The following is a 22767-nucleotide window of genomic DNA, read 5'->3' on the forward strand; positions in this document are numbered from 1 at the left end:
GCAGCCCCGGTCTAGCACAGTGGAAGTGATTGGGAGTTTTGTAATTGAATTTGAGGGTTTCAAGATGAAACCTTAATTGCAGTTATCATACTGGGAACTTGAGGTTTAAAAGAATGGCTTATACCTCTTAAGAAGAAACGTTTGGCAACTTGTTCAGGTTATGCAGACCATAATTTCCCCCCTTTCCTCCTTCCTTGATGAATCACCGAACCTTTTCCTGACAGCTGATATAGCTGAAAAGATATTTCTTAGATTGTAAGGAGATAAAGGACTATGCCTATGGTATTTTCTGTGTAGCGTGTCAAAGGCAGAGAGAGGTCTATGATTTTTTGATTGTCAGCATATTCTTCACCTCTGCTGTCCCATTTTACTGACCTTGCCCTCGTCATTTTATATTTTATTCTTGCTATTGCCAGTACAGATCAGAGTCTAATAAGCAAGTTGTAACATGCTAAAGCCTTCCACAGGGCCTCTTCTGTCCCTATCCTGTAGCTAAATCCTGACAGTGGATTTAGTCAACATGCAGCTTCTCAGGCTGTAGTGGAGGCTGTAGTCTTTAGATATAAAATACACTTCCACTGGGTTATGCCTGTTTGCTTGAGAGAAATGTCAGTGCAGCTCTGGTATGGGTCTGCACAACATGAAAGAATTAGGAGAACATGATCTCAAACCTAAGCTAAGGCAGTGTTACTAATAATATAAAAATTTGGCTTGTAGTATTAACCTGAAGAAATGGAGATGAGATAGGCTGAAATAATGAAAGATCAGGGTGCCCCGCTAAGCCTGAGGAGGCTGATTTAGGTTTCATTTTCAGGCTCTGTAAAGGTATGTCTGCCAAGGTAATTCCAGGTAATCCTCTACAAACTAAGATGCAACAGACAGCCAAAACCACTCATCATCTGTCACCTGCTTTTGATCTTCTGAGATCTCTTAAGACACATGTCTGCAGACATATAGAATGCCTGGATATTCAACTTCTAGGAAGCAAAGAGCATATTCTGGCATGCATCCTTTCTGCCCTGAAATAACTGCTTTAGGCAGTTGTTGCAGGAGTATTTGCCATCATCCTTGACATGAGATCTCTTTTTCTACAGGCATGTTTATCTTTCAAAACAGTAAAGATATAAAAGTCACCAATCTGTGTAACTTCTGTGACAAATGGACTTGGTTGTCTCAGGCCTCTGAAAAAGGAGATCAATTCCCTTTTGTGATAATTTGATTATTGTCTTTTTCTGACCAGAACTTTTCTTTTTTGTGGTATTTTTGAGCTTTGATTGTAAAGTATCCACTATAAGAAACTGGGATGAAATCTGATAATTTGGTTTTGGGTTGCATTTAAAGGAAAAGAAAACATTTCCTGTGTCAAAGTAAATTTTTCAGAAACCACTCCAGTGCTCTGGATTTTTTTCATTAATGCATAGCAATTGGCACTTCTGCTGTAGGTATTGGCTGGCTGTTGGGAAGAAAACAATACAGCAGCAGAGATCTTGTGAATCTCTTCTCCCTCTGCTGTAGTGCAGACATCTGCTCCCCTGATTTTCCTTTGGTCAAACAGTTCTTTCATTTGGATCTTGCCTGTGTACAGGACAGTTGATAAAAACCAGCTTGTTGTCCACAGTCTTCACACAGCATAAACTTAATAGTGTATACAAGGCATTACTTATGGATCTTCCCACTTTTTCCTGTACTGTTTGGAGCAGAAAGGAGTTAATGTTAAAGCAGTGATTATTTCTGCTATGATTTAAATGTATGGATTTTGGCAGGGCAGTAAACACCCTTTTTTGACACGTTTTTGGCTTAATTTCCTTACTGCTGGCTCATCACTGATGAGCCAAATGATTAATGTGTTATTTAATTTCCTTGTGTCTCTTTGTTCTTAAAAGTCCTTGCAACAGTGTACAAAACCCTGGTAACAATAGCTGATTTTGCAAACCATGGCTAGAATTTGTTCCAAGACTTTTTCCCGGGTAACACTGAGATCTTTCTATGTAGTTTATATTCTTCAGCACACAGTGTAAGCAGATCAATGTGTTTTTTCAGTGTGTAATATTCTTTTGATAAGAAATTACTTCTGTTTGATAAGCAGAATTTAATCTGTTGGCCACAGTGTCAGACCAAAGATGAACCAGGTCTGTGCATCTGCAGGTGGTAGATGCTTTCAAGGCAGAGGTTTGCTATGAGAATCCCAGGAAACTTGGGAAAGCTGGGGGTCAAACAGAGGTGAGAAAACTTGTTTTGGATGTGCCAGGTGTCTCGCTCATGGCCCATCACTGACACCAGTTAAATGCTGCCACCTTCCACCCCCAACTCCTTGGCTGAATTGTCACTGGTGTCTTAATGATGCATTGGGGCAGTCTTGCAGCATGGACAGTTGCAGCCAGAAGAAAGTTAGCAAATAACTCCAGTTTTGCCAAGACCTTGATTTTTTATTTCTTTCTGTTTCCAGGTGCCAGTCAGCCACTCCGCCACCCCTGTTGTCCCCACAAAGGAGCCCTGCCTACCCCCTCAGTGACAGTGAGGACTCTTCCCGCTCTACTGGGCTCTCCAAAGTCTCCAGGTCCAGGCTGTGCCTCAAGGACTGGAACAGCCGCACGTCTACACTGCGAAGCACCTCCACGAGCCCATCAGACACTGACTCCCCAAGCCACCCCCTCAAAGCCATCAGCGTGGGTGCTTTGGATAAAAGGTTGTCCGTGTTCAAGGCTGACCAAAAGAAGAGTCCAAAAGACGGTCAAGATGGAGAAGCAATAGGGAGCCATACACTCACCCGGAGCACTCTGTCCTTGGGCACTGCCACCAAATTGAGGACCCTCTCCATCAGCAGGGTGAGCGTGCGCTCGCAGGTGCTGGACATCAGGCAGAAGATCACAGAATGGGAATGCCGCCGAGAGCTGTCCCCCAGGACGAGCATGTGCGTGGACAAGAGGGATGCTGGGGAGAGGTCAGGCAGTGAGAGCTGCCCCAGTGTGCTGACCTCTCCCTGCAGCGACAAGACATTTGATTTCAAAGGGCTCAGAAGAATGAGCCGAACATTTTCCGAGTGCTCTTACCCAGAAACAGAGGAGGAGGAACTGCTGGACAGGGATTCCTGCCATCGGTTTGAAAAGAGACCAGGCAGGAGCGAACCTCCTTCTGCCACTTTCCTTAAGAGCCATGTGAGGAAAGAGTCCTCTGCTGTGCTCAACAGAATCCAGAAGATCGAGCAGGCACTGAAGGAGCAGTCGGGTAGAGGCCTCCCCCAGTTACCAAGTAGCTGCTACAGTGTTGACAAAGGGAGGAAAAAGTCTGGGACTCTGAGTACTGTGGAGGGACTGAGTGAAACCCTGAGCGATAGCAAACGAGGGAGTGTTATTTTGGGGAGTGAACCAGAAACACCTCCTGAGGCTGAGAAAAGCAATAAAACAAAACAGGGGGTTACTGTGAACTCAGCTAGCCCCAAAGTGCTCCTGGAAAGTGCGGCTAACAGCACCGTGAATCCTGTCCCCAAGCCCAAACGCACCTTTGAGTACGAGGCAGACAAATCCCACAAAAGCAAACCAAGCAATGGCCTACCTCCATCTCCCACACCTACTGCTCCTCCTCCCCTCCCGTCCACTCCTGCACCCCCCGTGACCAGGAGGCAGAAGAAAGAATCACGCTTTCACAGAAAATCCCAGAATAGGTAAAAGTCAAGGAAATGTGCTCGATTCTCCAAATAAATAAATAAATAAATAAGTGGGCTATATTTTTGCAGTAGTAATATTTTAAATTCTCCTTCTAATGCAGTGCTTTTGACATAAGATAATTTACGAATAGCATGCAAGACTAGTGTTTTTTTCTGTTGGTCTGCTCTGATGGAATGCACTGTTACAATACCTTTGAATGCCCTCAGTTTTGGAGTTCTAAAATCTGCATTCCTTGATCCCCAAAAAGCATTCTAGGTTAGGTGTGGTAAAGGTTATTTAGTTCATTCTGGCACAAATGCCCTTATTTGTGATTTTTAATGGTTCATAATTTCATTACTGTCTGGTAGTGGGACCATAGCTGATCCCTCACAATCTTTTCTTCCTGTAAAACATATTTGCACAGGTATTCTATTTCCAAAGGTCATTAGTATAGCAGTTGTGTCAGTTTTGTGCAGTGTAAGTGATTTTTAATTCAGTCCTTAGGAATATTATCCTAAATTATTATCAAGAGCTATAGAGGATTAACGCTGAGAAAACTGTTTTATCACAGAAAGTGCTCTATGTCCTTCCTGAGTTAATGATGGGGAGAGTGTACGGCTACATTTCCCCAGCAATTTGTGGAGTTCTTTGGCTTGTTCTAATCACGATTCCTCTTGAGTTTTAGACACGGTAAAACACATTCTACTTGTTGCTTGGAAAATTGTAGGCATAGTTGTTGCTACGCATTCAAATTGCAGCATTTTTAATGAGTTCACCTGTCTGTGCATGTGTATGATACACACCTTCCCTTGATATTTAGTGAGGAGATTTGCAAGGAACTGCTGAACAGCATCTCAGATGCACACTATCCCTTCAGATTCTGCTGTTTGATATTGGCTCAATTACTAGAAGTTTTTTTGCACTACTTCACCTGAATTATACTGGGATAGGAAGAGAAGAGGAGCCTTCAGGTTCTGTCCTTTTCTCTCAGGAGACACCTGCTTCTGAAAGATCAAACAGCTCTGCTGAGGCATATTGTTTTTTCCAGAAAGGCGTGGGGGGATGTGGAAAGTCAAGCTGCTCTTATCAGCAGTGCTTGGCTTTGAATCTTGGCAATAATTTCAGAGGAAGTAAATCCAGTTTTTTAAAGAAATTTTGTGAAGTAAAGCTGCTCTCAGTTTGTTCAGCACAGCATTTGCAATGTGCAGAAGACAAACAATTTTTAAATGTTCTGGTGTAAATTTTTCCTTTATTGGAAAATGGGCAAGTCATCTAAGAATCACAGTATTTTATCACGAGTTTTTGAGATGAAATTTTGAAGCCTCTTTCCAGAAGTGGTATAATTCTGTTTGCACTTGCTTTTCTGCAGATTCAATCTCCTGTCATAGTGGAGTCAGACAACAGCACAGTTCAGCAAAGGAGCTTCAGGCCTGGGTTAGGGCTAGGGAAAACAAGCCTTCCAAAAAGCATTATTTATCAGTTTAAGTTGTAGAATATAAATAGTAGGATTAACGGGGTTGTCATAGGTATCTGATGATTTGTGCAAATCAGTTTGACATTTTACTGGGTAGGTCCTTTAATTTATAATGTTACTCACTGTAGTTTGATGATTTCTCTGGACAGACCTCTTGTTAATCATGATCTAAAAAAGTTCAAATCAACCTCCCAAAAATCTCAGGTTTGCTGGCTGACTTCAACGCTGAGTGGAAATCCTTTTTAAAATCTTATTGTCTTTGCTACTGTTTTTCCTTCAGTTACAGAAAGGAGAACCCCAAGATTTACAAAGCACTAAAGACCACAGAAGTCACCTAAGAGAGACAGTATTTGGTTGTTAGTAATTACTGAAATCTCAGTAGCTAAACTTATTTTCTTGAGAACAGACATAGCTCATTGTCCTGCAGCTTGTAGCTGTGTGTTTCAGACTGAATGTATGTGTGGTTTACACTCACTGCAATGGCATGAGAATGGACCGAGGGTATTGATTTTCCCAGTACTTCACTTGAAAGCTTTGATTTTATTTTTGGTGGCTAATTCAACACTCTTGCAATATGGATGAACTCTCATATTTGCCTGCTAGCAGAAAGCCAGGCTGGATCTGGTGCCAAGAGCAGCTTTAACTACCAATAATTTCAGAGTGGTGTGAGCCGGGTGTTCCCCAGCAGCTGGAAATCCTCTGGCACACACACAATGCAGGAGAGGAGTGTCACAGGATAGACTTGGGACACATGGACCACAGCTGAGTGTTAGTCCACAAAGCCATTCCTGTCATCCCATACAGCGTCACCACATCAGAGTGGTGCCTTGAAATCTATAGGAGCTGGATATTTGAAGACTTTTGAAATTCTCATTTCATACACAGCTGTGCCTTCAGTGTGTCAGCATCCTGTGTTACTGTGAGGAGCTGTGGAGGAGCAGGTGTCTGGATCTGATATGCACAGATTGGTTCTGCCACAATCCTGATATGAATAACTTGGATGTGGATATTCTGAAGATTAGGGAAAGGAGAGAGGGGAGGCTCTTCAGCCCGATCTCAGCTGTAAGCCTGATCCAGCAGACAAACTGGAGAAGATGCTCTTTTCAAACGCAGTATTCTGTGCAATGGTCACTGTGTTACCTGTAGGGATGCTCGAGCCAATTCAGAGGCCAAAAAGTCTCATGAGACTCTGTCACTGCCACATGGATGTGCTGTAACATATGCTTCACTCCAGCTGGGAAGAAGAGGAACAAGGAGAGTTGATGGCAGGCAGGATGATTTATTGTTAATCTAGGTTGGGCCTCAGTGAGTGGAGTATGGGCGCCAGCTTGCACAGTCCATGCAAGCCTTGCAGCACCATGAGATTTACGCTCTGACCCGAGCCCATTTTTCTCACCGTTTCATTCTCAGTGGTAAATCAATCCAGTGAATGCCAGCCCCTGTAGTGCTGCCACTGCAAATCATGGGCCTTCCACCTTGAATGTAAATACTGTACCAGAGAACAAGGGTTGGGTGAACTGGAGAGTGGGAAGAACTTTGACTTTTCTCCCTCTAGAACTGTTCAGCAGTACTGAGTTAGGTGTGGGTGGGATGTAGAGAATCACCCTGGCTGGGAGACAAATTGTGTGGGTTCATCTGACCCAGCTGGTCCTTACCTTCCTGCCAGAAAGGGCAAACCTTCAGCCCCTGAGCTATCAGCCCAAGCTGCTCATGCACCCCAGAGAGCACTAATTTCTTCAATGCTTTCTCCTTTGCTGCCAGTGCTTGGCATGGGGTGTGCAAGGGGCATGGATGACTGGCACATGAGTCTTTCTTTGGCATTTGTGCACTGAGCTCTGTGCAGGAACATATCCAAAGATTCAAGACATGTGAGTGGTGTCCAACTAAGGGCTACATCTCCCAGAGCAACCAGAGTGCAGGAATGCTTTTCAGAGACTGTGACTTTCTTTGGGACAGAAGGCCACGTGTTTCTGGGGCCTCTGGAAAGAGCAAAGTAATTTCTAATCTGAGGACTGTGCTGCTAACTTACTCCATAAACTTGTAAAAATAGAACATATTTTCTTGGTATTTTCTTCCTGTCTGCGTAATGGGGATAACAATACTTCAACTTCATAGAGCTGTCATAGTTGACTCTACTAGAGACTGCTGTAAGCACAGGACTTAGTGTCCATTAGAAGCTAGTCCTTGAAAAGTGATGTGAGATTTTTTTTTAAATTATGGTTCATTTTATATATATTTCTTGACATGCAAAGGCTCATCTAAGTGTTTGAATAATTTTGCATTCTTGTTACTAATTATTATTGTTTTAAACTTTAGAAAATCCTTTGAGTTTGAGGATGCCTCAAGCCTGCAATCCTTGTACCCTCCCTCCCCGACTGAAAATGGAACTGAGAGCCAGCATAAATTTGGATCCAAGAGCACTTTAGAAGAAAATGCCTATGAAGACATTGTAGGTAAGAAGTGGCTGCAGAACACGGGCTCACAGCAGGATGTTGAGTGGCTGTGGGCAGGCCATGGTATTGCTGAACACATGCCCTGTGCATAAACGTTCAGTGCTGTCAGTAAAGAGAGATTAAATGGAGGCTAAATGGGTTTGATCCTTCAGTGCAAATGTAGCTCTCAGGCTGCATGCAGGAAGTCTTGATTTTTTCAGACTTCACTGGGTAGTATTGGAAACAGACTGTTTGGTCAGCTTTTTGCCAATGCTTTTCAAGAACCAAATCATTCTTTTATCGAGGCCTTGGCTTGAAGCCTTGAGTAGTGTAAAAATGTTAAGAACAGGACTCGAGACAGTGTTTACAGAACTAGCCAATAGCAAGATTAACCTCAGAGGCCTTGTGTGGTCAGCCTGAGCTTTTCAGGACTCCAGTGTGGACTGCCGCAAAGCAGCTGTTTGTAGCAGTGCTCCTGGTCTCCTCCAAGTCCCAGTTCCTGGTTAAAGAGGAATTAATTTCCTTTAGCTATACACCATCAGGAATGCACAACAAAAACCACTGCTTTCATTTAGCTTCATAAGAAAAACATGTTTCTTTTGGTCTTAGAAGGAAATGTATGGCCTATGCATGCGTTCTTTCAACATCAAAAAAAACTTGTTATAATTACTGAAAATTGGGCAGCCCTTCAAAGCACACATTTTTTGCACAAGTGATGAATATCTGCATTGTTTTCAACTCTTTCAGTGTTATATTATTAGAACAGATATGAAGGGGACTTCATTTTACTTTGGACAATGAATCTTTATATACTGAAAGCTGGAGGGCTACCAAGACAGTCTGAGACCCTAGAGCACACATCCCCTGAAGAGATACTGACAAGCTGGGCCTGTTTGGTCTGGTGAAAAGGCGCTCTAATAGTGCTTACAGATGTTTAAGAGGCAAACAAAGACAATAGAACAAAACTATTCTTGGTCATATCAGTTGATATAGCAAAGAACAGTGGCCACAAATTGGAGCCTGAGGCTTTTTGTCAGACTCAAATTCTGTCTCTGGCTTGTTAGCCTCAGTGAAAACAGGTATTTACTCTTTCCATTTACTTCCTCTATGTCATTTAAAAAATGGCAGAGCTTTCCGCTCCTGCTCAGTGTCTGTTAGTTAAAAATGAATACTTTTGTAGATACTGAAAAGTCTTTTTCTGTTTAGAGATCCTTATATGATCATCAGCCCTTTCTATGACAGAGCATCCTGCCATTTACAGTTGAAAATGTATGATGTGTTAGTTACAGTGCTCTTCTTTGCTCATGACTTGTCAATGTGGCACCAGATTTTAGGTCCTTAACAAACCTCGTCTGGTTTGTTAAATATCAAAATAAAATGTGTAGGACTGGTAAGAAGCTTTCTTCAAATGAGAAGTAATCTTGGGTTCAGTAAAACAAAAATCATAATGGGCTCTTCCAATTCAAGGATGCTATAAACCAGCTCCTTGCAGACTATAATTTGGGCATTTGGGCATTTTGGCAGGGCAGTGGGAAGAGAATGCAAAATTTCAGATCTGTGGACAAAGACAGAACTTCATTGTTTTGTACTGCTTTTTAACAACCTCTTTCCAAGCACTTCATTCAATACGGCAGTGCGGGGGAGTATCAAATCAGTATAATTCTTATAAACTGTCAGGCATGATTAAAGACAAGGCAAAGTGGTTTGATCTCCAGCTTTAAAAAAACTGTCGTAGTTCTGTGTATCACATCTGCATAATTTATACCAGTGGTGCTAGACCTCAGTCTCCGAGTAGCAGTTTTGTGCTCATGCAAATGAGGTGTCTGCAAGAGTGAGTTCATTTTATAGATCTACATCTGCTTCAAAGCTATAAAGGGCTCTGTCACTGTGCTTTGAGTTTTCTTTGCAAACAGTTCCCCTAGAGGTGCTGGTGGGTCTTTTTTCCTGTACCTTGTTGAATCTCCTTGCTTCCCTAAAACTTGTTGGCAATTAAAATATTGTTGCTGTAGTAACAAACTTAATTAAGTGTGTCATGTCCCCCATCACTTAGAATTACTATTTGTAATGCAAGTAAATATTAATATACTACAAAAAGTAAGCGGTGAATCTTGAGCAATGCTCTAAGCAGTCTAGTGTGAGACAGAACAAAAAGTTCAGGTTGGAAGGGACTATGGAGTCAGCTGGTCCAGGTTCTGCTCAAAGCAGGGCTAATTTCAACTTTAGACAAGGTTGCTTAGGGCTACATCTGGTTGAGTTTTCAAAATACCATGGGAGCATGGCTTCACTGCCTCCCTGAGTAGCCTTCTCCACTGCTTAGCCTCCATTGTGAAGAATGTTTTTTTGATGTCACTGTGAACAAATTTTTCTTTCCATCAGTCTGAATTCTCCTTGTCGCTCTTTGCGACTGTTGTCCTTCATCCTTTCACCTCCAGGAAGTGCCTGGTGCTGCCTTTTCCGCTGGCCTTTCTGGGCACTGGCAGGCAGCAGATGGGTTATCCCCTAGGTTATCCCCCAGCCTTTCCCAGGCTAAACAGCTTCTAAGCATGGAAATGCTAGGCCTGGAGTCATTGGTGTTTTGGTTACCACATGGCCTCTTCATGTGGGGCATATGCATACTAAAGCTTTATCTTCATCCTGGTGTCCTTGAACTGCTTCTTTGTGAATGACCAGGGCAGCAATGAACTGCTGTGTGTAGTTTATCTTATTTTGAGAGCTGACTTTTTAAAAAAATAGTAAGTTTTAAGGTATATTGAAATCAAAAAGGATTGTGCTTTGAAATCCAGTGACGCTTTGACCATGAACCAGAACCAGACTGTTTGTTCAATTTTGTAATATTTCTGTAGACTTTAATAGATGAAATACCTGCACGGTAAGTTCAGGACAGGTATTGGATTGGAACATAATGATCCATTCTTCATCAATCAAACAGCTGTTGTGTAAAGGGATGCACATTCCTAATATAAATCAGAGCTGTATTCTATGTGCAAGGAACCATGTGGACTTCATTCATCTTCTGTACTAGCACTCACAGAAATGTGGCAGTCATAGTAAACTTAACATTGTTTTGCTTCTTGTGGTTTTGAATGAGCCTTTAATCAGACCAAAATTGATGTGGCTTTCTGAATCCGGTTGGGGAAACCACACTTGGCTTTGTGTGAATTCAAGAAACTATCATAGTATTAAGAGATGGCTGAGATTGTTGCTTCTGCTGTGTTTGTGCACAACAGTATTTCCTGTCATATGGACCATACGGTTCCAGTTTTCCAGTCTGCTTCCATAAGTGCAGCTGAGATGTTGGAGTGTTGTTATTTAAGGTCTTGTAACTGAAGCATTGTTGACCTGACACCTAGGACAAAGCACTTGTTATCACCACCAAAAGAAGTTGAATAAATAAAGTGAAGGTCAAGGGCATAGTATCAAGTTTGAATCGAGAAAATCTAGTAAAACTAAGTGAAAGAAATAGCACTGCATTTAGAAATTGAATGTAGTTGAGGAAACCTCTGACAAACAAGCCTTCTTACTCTGTAACTCCCCAGAGTGCTGTATACAGCAGAACAGGTGGAGATTTCCTCCGAGAGGACGTGACAGATGTGCAGGAAACCCATTGCTCACCTGGGCTCCGTGTGTTGCCTCCTAGACTGAGAATGTTTAATTGAACATTGCACGACTCCATGTCTGCTTTGGCAGCTGGAGCTGAAGCAGTCTGGACAGTAAGGCAATGCCTCAAAAACATTGCAGTGGAATCTCTAAAACCAGGACAAATTTCTAAACGGCATCTTGCTGGTGGATTCCCATTGGGAATGTCCTGCAATTCACTGTCCCAGGGGCAGCTGGCCCTCTTGGGGAGAGTTTCTTATGCACCCTTCTGCTTTCTGGGCCTGTTCAGTTCATGCTGAGAAGATTTTGAGCCCTTTCTGTAGCTGGACCCTTCTGTTGATAGATTTTTTTTGCATTCTAAGAGGACAACTTAATCACTGCTTCCTGTAGGGGCATATAATATAATTGAATCTTGTTACAGCTGACACCAAAGGTGACTGATAAGTGAAACAGTGGAGTCATACACAGTTGCTTGGCTGTTTTTCTCTGTCAGTTTGAGTATTGCTTCAATTTGGGATAATCAGCTTCTTGTTTACTTCTGCATTAAACAGGAAAGTCACTCCCTTTATCCCTGCTGGTAAGGTAACTCATCTCTCCTAAACCAATTAGTTGGTTTGATTTCTTGTGTAAATTTGACACAGCGCATGTCATGTAACAAAATGGGATGATTTTGCTGTTCTACTGAACCCTTCGCTATGTGTGATCAGAGCTGCAGCAATGATGACTGAGGTCAATGTCCAGCTTGACATTGCTTTCAAATTAGAACATCTGCAAAGTTCTTCCAGTAAATGTGGGAAAAGGTTAGAAAGAGAGCAAACTGATCTTCAGAGTAAAATCCCATCCTCACACACCACATTATCGCCTGTCATGCTTTTGTAGCATATTTTAGTCTGTCATATTATCATCCGACAACAAACCAGGGAGAAACTGGAATTGCTGGGGTGTTATGAAGATGAAGCAAACTTGGAGAGATTGCAACTCTGCCAGCAGTGCTGTACTAACTGCTTCTCTGAAGACATTTCGTGTTTTCAGTCATACACCAGTAGGTCTCTGGAGCTAGAATTCATGCAAAATGATGTACAGGCAGTGATCACAGAATAATATATTCCTGTCTTATTCTGCACCCACAGTCTGCCTGTGACAGCCTAAAAAGAATGTGATATTTGGAAAGTGTAATAGTGGCAAATTATTAATAGACACTGTAGGGTAATGGCAGCCAGAGCACATTAAATCAAACAGTGTTCATATAGGCCTGTCAAAAGCAGGCCAAATACTTCAGCTGATCCTATTGACAATCAGCCTGCTGCTTTGTTGTTACATTTGGATACATAGATTCCAGTTGTTTTTAATAATCATCTCGCACCCTATTTAGATCTCAGTTTTTCTTTGTGGAGCCTGTCCCATCACTGTACCACCCACTAAAGCTGCTAGTGACAGTCTCTGTCAGCTTTACTGCCTGGCTTTCTAGTCAATGCTGCAGGTTAGTAAAACAGAAAAAAAGACCATGAGACTGCTCTCCTAAATCCTCCCTTAAATTCATAGCCTGTGTTGAAGTCAGCAGAGTGACACCCCTGAAATGCAAGCAGTTTAGGCAAGCTGCTGCTGTGCTGTGCTAACAGTTGCTTCTCAGACATTTTCATGCACATGATTTTGGACTGAGCGGTAATCAGGTGATTTTTGGGGGTGAAATTTCTTGTTCATTTATCACCCATGCTAATTCTTTTCTCTTATGCTTCGTTATGATCGCACTCTCAGAAATCCCACAGAGAGAGCAGGGAGCTGAAGTTATCTGCAGTGCTTCTGCTTATTGCAAGGGCTGGAGAAGTTTCAGAAAGCACAGGTTGTTTGTTGCCTACAAATTCCATGGGCCAGGGCCCAAAAAGCTGATTGCATTTTAGACTTGCCACTCCGCTTGTTGTAGATGCTCTACTGCTTTTCTGAGCTCATGGTACTGAGTGGGCTACACTGGGTGGCAGGACTGTAAGCAAATAATGGCCTGTAACTTAGTGCTGTTCACCAACAGCTTTTCAAAGCAGCTATAAATGTATGTTGGCTGTAATTTGAGATTGAAATAGTTCCTCTTCCTGCAGATTCCTGGGGTAAATTCCCTAGCTGAGATGCACAGTTGCAGCATCTTTGACACTGAAAAAGCTCATCTATGTACCAAAGATCTAAGCTTGGATACTTTATGGGAGTGTGGAGATTTACTCGTTTTCATCCATTTGATCTGAGCATGCTCATAAACATCCCAATGGCCCAGTTTTCCTCCAGTAGTGGTGGTGTGGATCTGCATTGGTGTAATTTTATGACTGAAATGAATGAGCAGTGCACGTGCACCTCATTTGTGAGGTGATAACTGTTCTGGCCATGCAACTCAGGCCCCTGGGCTTTCTAAGCAGCCAGGAGGAAAGGCAGCAGGCTCTTAGCTTGGGCATCACCCTGTGGATTCAGTATCTTCTCTGTGAGTGTTGGTTCCCAATTTAGGCACCCAACTTAACACAAGTTTAGGAGCCATTTTCTTTACTCTATAGCTGCTGTTCCATTCTTCTCTCTTCCTGGCAGTGCAAAAGGCTAGAGTTATAATCAGCACTCTGTGAATCACTTAATTCCTCTGATAATTGCTTCTCCCGTCTAGAAAGAAATGATGCATTTCCCTGCTTTCTGCCATTTATAGAGAAGTGTCTGCCTGCTTTGTTTTTTTTCCACTCGGCCTTACTTTTCACTCCTTTCTCAGCGTGAGACAGGCTTGCTGAGTTTGCCTCTGCTTCCCATTTGCCACGTGTGAGAGGCTGAGCAGAGGAACATTGTGTGCTGCCTCAGGACTCAGTGGGGCTGACTCGAACTGCATCACGGAGTGAGGAACTGCAGCCCCTGGAGGAAAATTGTCGATGCTTAAGCTCAAGGCACAGCATTCCTCAGGACTTTTCTAAATATCCGTGGTTATTTTATCTTTTTTTTTTTTTTTTGGTTGTTATTTTCTGTTCTTTCCCTCATGGACCATTCATTAAATTGTCTGTGAGATCTTCTGAAGATAACTGTCGTGTAGATAAATGCCCTGTGTTAACTCAGCACTTTGGTACATAGAATTTGAGAAAATGGGAAACTTGGAAAACATGCTTATGGAAGGAACTGATCTGGGAGTAGGGATGGTGACGAGAGACAGTATTTTCCAAAGACTTACTGTTTGCGATCATATGCATTCTGGGGATATGATTTAGATTCCTTTGAAGTCAGTGATAATCTGCTGTTGCCTTGTGTGGCTGTTTGATCAGCCTCATTAAGACAAGCCTGGCCTCTATACTGCATAATGTTTCTCCTTTTGGCTTCCAATAGAGACATCCATATGGCAGAACAAGGATATTTCCTTGCTCTTTCATTGTAAATATGTTATCCTTTTGCAGCAAATCCAAGCGCTGCAGCTTGCAAACATGCCTTGCCTGAGACTTGGGACTGGAGAAATGCTGCTGCTGAGCAGAAAGAAGTAAACCACTGAGCCAGCCAGTGATATGGAAAGTTTTCTTCTTTTTTGTGCTGCAGTACAGCAGTAGCAGCCACCACCACAGGTCTCCTCCAAGATCTCATTCCCACGTGGGACGTGCACCTGCTGGTGATCACCACTTCCCAGACGTTTCTCCCATAGAAGGGAGTCACTGTGCAGTCAGATGCAGTTAAATGATGCTTTAAGGCAGTTCAGGGTATTTTTCAGCACTTTTAGTTTACTTAAAACCTTTGATTCCTTGTCACGTGTACAGAACCCAGTCTGCCCTGCCTCTTTTTCATATCTGTTCTTTTGTGTGTCTACCAGGGACAGATACTAAGAAATGGTGGTTGAAAATTGCTGAGGAGAGAAATGGTGGTTGAAAATTCCTGAGGAGATAGTTTGTTTCTCTCTTCTTGTTCACAGCTCGAACCAAATACTTTGTTCAAAACTCATGTCAGCAAAACCAGGTGGTTTCTGATGGATCAGACTATTTCATTATCAGAGATTTGGTGTAGAAGGAGGTTCTTAAAAAAAAAAAAAAAAAAGGTGGTGAGGTGTATTTGATCTTAAGGCATTATTTCAAGGCAAAAAAACCACCCCTAAACCCTGAAATAATTTGGGTTTTAAGCAAATGAGAGAAAGAATAGTCACAAGAGTTCTTGAAGAGCAAACCAGTCAGCTGCAGAAGCTCTCACAGCTCTCGGGGAAAGGGTTAAAATCACTGTGGTGTCTCCTTTGACCTTCACATCACACTGAAGAGGAATGTGGCCCAAGTTCTCTTGTGGTAGACTCTGACTCAGAAAAACAGCCTCTGCTTATGGTTCCTTGTTCCTCCCTCTTCTCTCATCCAAGACTTCTCTGTACTCTCTATACTTAATATGTCAGGTCAACATTATTTATCTTGGGTTTAAACGGGTTCAAGCAATTCTGTTTTAGGTTGTATTTTGGGAAGAGAATCCCCCTAACATTTATAAATGCTTTACATTGTAAAAAGGGGGTTTTTTGCTGATGGGCTTGTTTCTTGTTGGGAATTTGGATACTCTCTAGCCTAATGCAGGAACATTTGTTTTCACAAGGAAGTGCATCTTTGAGCTGTGTCTCATGTAGCTGGGTATTTTGAAATCTATTAATCCATTCCAAAATGCTTGCTTGACCTATACTTGACTTGGGCTTACAAGAAATTTTTATTATGCTACTAGAGCCCAATCAGCTGTAAGTAATAGCATTTTGCAAATTTTACTCTTTATCACTGCTATGATTATCATTTCTAGAGCTGTAGAGTCTACAAGAAAGAGAATCAGGGTGAGATATCTATTTTTCCTCCCACACAAAGAATCAACCACTTCTATAGTCCTCCACAGCATTACATTTTTTTATGATTATATGTTTCTTAAGATTTATCCCATTCATTGCATTAATCAAAAGAGTTTTCTTTTTTTTCATGTACCCCACATACCTGAAGGTATTCTTTCCATGTGGCATAAGGATTGGCCACAACGATAGTGCAGCCTTTAGAATCAGATTCCCTCTGGATGAAATAATAAGCTGTGATTGCCAAGTCAAACATTCTTCAAAAGCAGCAGTGATTCAGGCTTCTAATTAGAACAAAGCTAAAACATTCACTCTTGTGCTTGTGTTTGACTAGAAATCTTACTATGATGCACTACCAAAGCAAAACTGTATTTTTATTTGTATTGTGAATATGTGAACTTGCTCAGCAAAAATTTGTGTGGCTGTAATTGATGAATCAAGCAGTCTCACGCTTCCAGGCTCAACAATAAAGTAGAAAGCACAAACTGCTTTTGTTTTCTTTTATACAATAAGGAAATTTAGTCTGCCTAGAACAACATAGCTGGTAGTCACACAGACTGTGTTAACCCAGGCCTTGCTCTCACTGAAAACACCTATGCCCCAGCTGTCATCTCCTTAAACACTGTGAATATTTTCTCTAGCAGTGGGAATAATGAAGCATATTACAGCTTTCTGTCCTTGGCTCTCAATTAAATTTCTTATATTAAATAGCTTGTATTGCAATATATATATTGTACTAAACCCATGGGTTTTGAAGTCATCTTTAGGTATAAAACCAAAAGCAAGTTTGCTTAAAAGCTTTTAACTTCCTGCATGTTTCTGTAAATTCAGGTCTTGAGTTTGAGTAGATCACTTTTTTTTTTCCAAGATGGTTGGAAAACTAGAATGACTATGTTTGAAATACTTGAAGATCTAAATCAGTTGCTGATTATCAACTGTTGGAAAAAATTCATACAAATTGCTAATATTATTGATGGTACTCATTCATCTTCAAGTTACTTTTTTTAGTGAGAGCTCTGCTATGCTCAGAAGTTTTGAGAAGATGGTGGGTATTGGATCTCAGTTAAATACAGACTATAAATTTTGGTTCTAGTTTTCAAATGGTAAAAATTCAAAGACTGGGGTCTGCTTTTTAATGTATTTTTAAGTAGTATTTAGTGATTAACCGGTTAGAGCCTCTATATATTACTAGCATGATGAGTTTCCTTCTGAGAGACAGGAATTTCACATAACTTGAAATGAATAGCTGCCTAATTTGAAGACAGAATATATTTTAAAGAACACTTTGAGGATGCAGTATGGTTGGGACAGAAATTCTACTCCTTTTGCATTTTCAGTCTTGTCTCTTGGTACTGCTGACCTGGAGTGTTTATTTTTTCTTTGCCATCTCTCAGGAAAACAGAAAAATGAAGGTTGCATCAAATAAGAATTGTCTTATTGTGTGTAAGGGTGGCGTGTTCAGCACAGTTATTTATTGGTCTTCATTTCACCCTGTGAGTGGCTGCTACAGATTTGTAAAATCTACTGATACACTTTCAAGAAGTTAAGTGCCTTAGCTTTTATATATCAATACATTTTCCACAGCTGCGGATACTCAGAAGCACGTCTTGTGAAATCTTCGCATGAAAAAAAAAAAAGAAAAAAAAAGGACGGTAAAAAAATCCAAAGAAAGTTGTCGACCTCATAGCCAAGTTCTCCTCCAAATACTTCCAGCTGCAGCTAGAGGGATGAGTCATGCTGAATGCTGAGGAGCTTTTCTAAAAGCCTTTCACTTGGTTCACATGATTTTTCCCCCTAATTTTACATTCCTGTCTGTTTTTCTTTCCTTAAAAAAAAAACCACCCCCCCCTCCCCCCGCCCCAACCCCAAACGTGCAGGCGAGTCACCCAAGGAAAACCCGTACGAGGATGTGGAGCTGAAAGGGCGCCACGCGGGGCGAAAACCCCACCAGCTGTCGGAGAACTCCCTAGATTCCCTGCACAGGATGTGGACGCCGCCGAACAGGAAATACACGGCACCTCCGCAGGTAAAGGCAGCGGCCGGCTGCGCTCCGAGCGTGTTCCAAGCGGCTCGGGAGGAGGAAGAGCGCAGTGCGGGCGCTGATCGCTCCCAGCGCGGCCCGAGCCCTCCCAGCGCTCCTGGCAGCCGCGGCTCCGCGGCCCCGAGCGCTTCGTGCTGACCCTGGCCTCACAGTTCACAGCAGAATCCTTCCCCTGCTTGTTTTTGAGTGGAATCTGCACCTAAATTAACTCCTCCTGTGGCTGCACCTCTTAGGGAATTGCCTGTGCTGCCAGGCAGGGACAGGAGGGGAGAAGTCAGCGGCTGGTTTTGTCCCTGGGCGCGGTGTGACTCTGCTCATGGGAAGTTCATAGTTTGACATATTTATTGTAAAACAGAGAGTGCCAGGTAAAAGCCCTGAGTAAACACGTGAATAATAAAATAGTCAGAAAAACCTGAGTGTCTGCCGTTAACAAGGCTGTATAAATTGTGTTTATAGCATAAAAAGAAAGATAAGGAAACTCTGTGACTTTCCCATTTGTGGTGAATTTTCCAAAGCAAGCCTGTTTTTTTTTTTGTTTTGTGTAAAAACACCATGAAATACCAGGTTGCTTTGTTGTTTATGGTGTCACTATGTTCATAAGGAAAAATATAAATCTCAACACCTACTTAATTTTGAGATTCAAAGCACCCTTTAAAGGAACTTCACTGTGCTCTGAATTAACAGAAAATTTGCAGTTGAACAAAAGATCACAACAATTTACATTTTTGTCTGGTAAAGAGATCTAGAAAGAAAACTGAATGCATTTTCTTTCACTTGCTTCTGTGCATGCAAACATCACAATCCAAGAGACAAAAGAAGCATCACCAGGATTCTTAGTGTGCTCCTAGCACGTCCTTTGTAAAGCAGGAGTGACTTCAACAAAGCTTCTGGAAAAGGAACAAGTGGAAAGTAGTAATCAGGCAGACTAAGGAGGAACAGGCACTGTAGTCATGAGGATAACAGGGAAATGTCCTTCATAGTGGGACAGGGTGTATAACAACTGTTTCTGGCTGTGTGTGTGTTAACAGGAGTTGTGTAGCATCCAGTGGATCCCTGAGCATGTGTCATTAGGCTGGGAACCATACGGATCCATAGGGAAGATACTGGTCAGTGTTCCCTGTTTAACAGAGGGTTACCAAAGAATTTAAAGATTTAAGTGGCTTCTGTAAGGTTGTTAAGTAAATAAGAACTCCTTTGCAGCAGGGCTGTCTTTATTCTGGTAGCTCCTTTTTGAAATGCTGCTGGGAGTGCCCTGACAGGTGTCAATCCTGCCATAATTGCACTGTCACTGTGCTGGTATTTAAAATGAAGCGACACTAAGAGCGATCAGCTTTGGGCCTGAGTAATTCTCCAATGACCAGAAATAGAAAAGTCTGAATTTCCTGAAGAATGGTAGCTTTGGCAATGGTTTATCACCCAGTTTTTCCATCATAGCAATGCAGCTGGGTTAGCAACATGACTTTTCAGTATGGATGATGATAAATAAGAAGGAAGAGATCAGAAGGTCAGCAAGCTTCCAACAATCATCTCCAAAAAGAATTCCTTTCAACAAAGTATAGACTGCCACCAGTTTTCCTGGTGTGCTGACCTGTGGTATGCAGAGATCTCAGAAACACTGGTGGTGTCATTTTGAATCTCCGTGTCTTTTCCCATTGATTATTTTCAGTTTTTGAAGTCATCACGTATGAAAAGAATGTTTTATGATGACATTGTCTTTGTGATGCAGCTCCTCTCCACAGAAACACCCATGCTTAATCCCAGGTAGGATGGCACTGCAATCAGTCAGCCAATAAATGGGTCATTTATTGCTGCAGGTTTATAGCTTGTAACAGAGCTGATAGCATATTAGTGAATACCGAGTGACAGATGCTTGACATAATAGTACTTTTTTGTTGACATGCTGGTGAAGCTGCTTTACAGTGTTTGTATTTGGGAGGAGAAGGAGAGAGAGACCTGGAGCTGCGCAGAGCTGCTCCTAGGACTGCTCCAAAAGACTCCCAGTTTTTTAAAGACAGATATTACCTGGTGCTTAATCCTCCAGTGAGATTTTTACTTTGTCCTGTAGTGGTAACAGTTTTGTGTTTTAAAGGGAATTCTTTAGGAATGCAGGGATAGTTGTAACTGCACCTCTACTAATTGTCAGGTCTTAAAACCTCTTAACACCATGAAAATAGAACAAGCTTAATTTTTCTACTTTATTTTTTCTTGGATAAAATAGTATGAATTTGTTATTTTAGTTATTACTTTTGCTCTGAATTAATATGCCACTGAATTGTGTAATTACTCTTTATTTTCACTTCTGCAAGTCAGAAGAATGGACCAGGCCTGTTGGGTCAGTGCTCTGCTGTCAGCCAAGCCTTCAAGTTAGGTTTTAGGGCTCACAGAATTGACGGAATGTGGGTGCATGGAAATGTAGCAGGATGTGTCAGAAATGGTGTCTTTTCTCTTTGAACTTTAAAGTCTTCAAGGCTGACCCTTGTCCCTTCACCGTGACCTCAGACCCTCTCTTGACACACATTCTGTGGAGTCGTGGCTCTCCTGGTGTGGTGTCCCCGTGCAGCCACCACTCTGTCACAAGAGCTGCCTCTGCCCCAGGTGTTGCCAAGGGGGGAAGAGCTCAAGCTGTTCTTGTCCCTGCAGCTGCCCTCGAAGGCCAGCAGCCACTCCATGCGTGTGGGGAACTGGTCAGAGAGGAAGAGCCAGCGCGTGCCGCGGCTGCCCAAGCGGCACAGCCACGATGACATGCTGCTGCTGGCTCAGCTGGGCATCCCCTCGTCCCCCTCCGGCCTCAGCGAGGACAGCCTGAGCACCGCCAGCGAGCTGCTGTCCACACGGCGCGCCAGGAGGATCCCAAAGGTACTGGGACGTTGTCAGGCTTGTGCTGAGGAGAGGTCACCTGTCTTGTGACATTCTTGAGCCAGCCTTTAGCCATCAGAGAAACACTTTTTGTACCCTAAAGGAACATTTAGATCAAAATCCCTTCCCTAGAAGTGATAACATCCAAGTTCTCCAAGAGGAGCAAACATCTGATGGCCATCTTGGCACAGAATTGATTTTAAGGCAGTTCTGTTTTCCACACTCTTCTTTAAGCTCTATGGACCAGAGCATTGCTATATATAACTTTAAGATTTTGAATGGGTGATGGACGAGCAATTATTATTTATAACATGCAGCAACAGCTGAAGTGGTTTATTTCCCCATCATTTGTTTGCAGGAAAATAACTAATTGGCCTGATAGGTTTCCCTTCATTTACTCACAACTGACCCCATCCTGATAACCATGCTGTCTTGATGGATTTGCAGTAAAACTTAATGTTTCATTTTTCAAGGAGTTTTTCAATTCAAAAGGGAATATGAAAAGAACTCCAAGCCACAAGACAACAACCGAAAAAACAACAATACAATAGCAACAGAGAGGGGGAGAACTGCCAATGTGATTCATTTTGGCTTGTGAACAAAGCTGATTTTTACTGTGTATTCAACTCTTTCCTGTTCTTATTAGAGAGCATATTTTAGAGTACATGGCTATAAATACTGTGAGTAGAGGGAGATTTTTATGTTTCTGTGAATTTGTTGGAAATTCTGTTTAAGGAGGAAATTAATCCTACATCCTTAATATTTACTGCATTTTTACTGTCTTGGAATATATTGTTATACTTCACAAATGGGCACACACTTCTTGAGGAAATCATAGGGTTACTTACAGAGTAACTTAATACCTGACTTCGAGTAAAACTTGGCAAGTTTTTGGAAGGTTAATTTAGTACCCAATTTTTTTTTAATTGAAGGGACAGATATTCTCCTTATGATATTCAGCATATGACTGTTCACAATTTTATTGCAAATTTTGTGATAATTTCTATTTTCTTACTACTTTACCTTTGAGGATCACATATTCCTGGAGAATATAATTTTTTTAAATTGAGATAGTGTTAGTTATTAGAGGGAAAACCTAAAAAGGTTTTGTTTCAGTCTGTGCTCTGTTACTGACCTTCTGCTGTGTCTATAGCAAATTGCATCCTTTCACTCAGTTTATTTGTCTCTGGAAGCTGAGGTGAAACAGCTTTTGCAAACTGTATTATATTTCTCTGAAGAAATCTACTGTGGAATGAAATATACTATTCCTGACTTATAAAACATCATGAAGATTAATTGCTACATATTTGTGACTCTCCTGAAGTTATAATATTCTGTTTAATGTTGAATTCTTAGTAATCCCAGTGTCTTGCTGAAAACAATAAACACAAGTCATCTCATTTCCCATCATCTCAGATATTTTTGAGGCCCACAGTTATTATCTGCATTAACCGATCTATCATCTATGTTTTGTTTAAATACATTAATTAAAAGTCTCCTGGCAGAAAAATTTTTACTCTTAATGATTCCTCATTTTCTTATTTTGCAGCTTGTCCAAAGAATCAATTCCATCTACAGTGCAAAAAGAGGGAAAAAGCGACTGAAGAAACTTTCTATGTCCAATATTGAGACAGCGTCCCTACGAGGTATGGTAGAAGTGTCATGGTTCAGTGAATCCATTTGGCTGCTACAGTATTAATCACTTTCCTTCTTTCCTCCATGTCCGCCCTGGACTCCACTTAGTTTAGAACTTTTTTCTGTGAAGGATGATAATTTTCTCTCTGCAAGAAGAGAAAATGAGGATGAGCTAAAAAAAATTAGATTCTCAGTATTGTGTATCCTATTAATCCCATGGTCAGCTAGACTTACCCAGCTTTTTCTTTAGTCCACATTTACTGTAAATTTTGTCCAAAATTCACAGTTTTGACTCT

The 22767-nt window shown here is 41.7% G+C and overlaps 1 protein-coding gene across 4 annotated transcripts in view; it reads left to right on the forward strand.

Moving 5' to 3' along the window:
- Nucleotides 1–22767, forward strand: part of DENND2B (DENN domain containing 2B) — a 151104-nt gene that overhangs the window by 89241 nt on the left and 39096 nt on the right. For all 4 annotated transcript variants that reach the window (XM_063398042.1, XM_063398043.1, XM_063398041.1 and 1 more), the window contains 5 exons: nucleotides 2447–3661; nucleotides 7435–7571; nucleotides 17817–17965; nucleotides 20621–20836; nucleotides 22386–22482. In XM_063398042.1, the coding sequence (XP_063254112.1) occupies nucleotides 2447–3661; nucleotides 7435–7571; nucleotides 17817–17965; nucleotides 20621–20836; nucleotides 22386–22482 (1814 nt within the window). The remainder of the gene's footprint in view (nucleotides 1–2446; nucleotides 3662–7434; nucleotides 7572–17816; nucleotides 17966–20620; nucleotides 20837–22385; nucleotides 22483–22767) is intronic.

The sequence above is a fragment of the Prinia subflava genome, chromosome 5, assembly GCF_021018805.1.
Source record: "Prinia subflava isolate CZ2003 ecotype Zambia chromosome 5, Cam_Psub_1.2, whole genome shotgun sequence".
Lineage (NCBI taxonomy): Eukaryota > Metazoa > Chordata > Aves > Passeriformes > Cisticolidae > Prinia > Prinia subflava.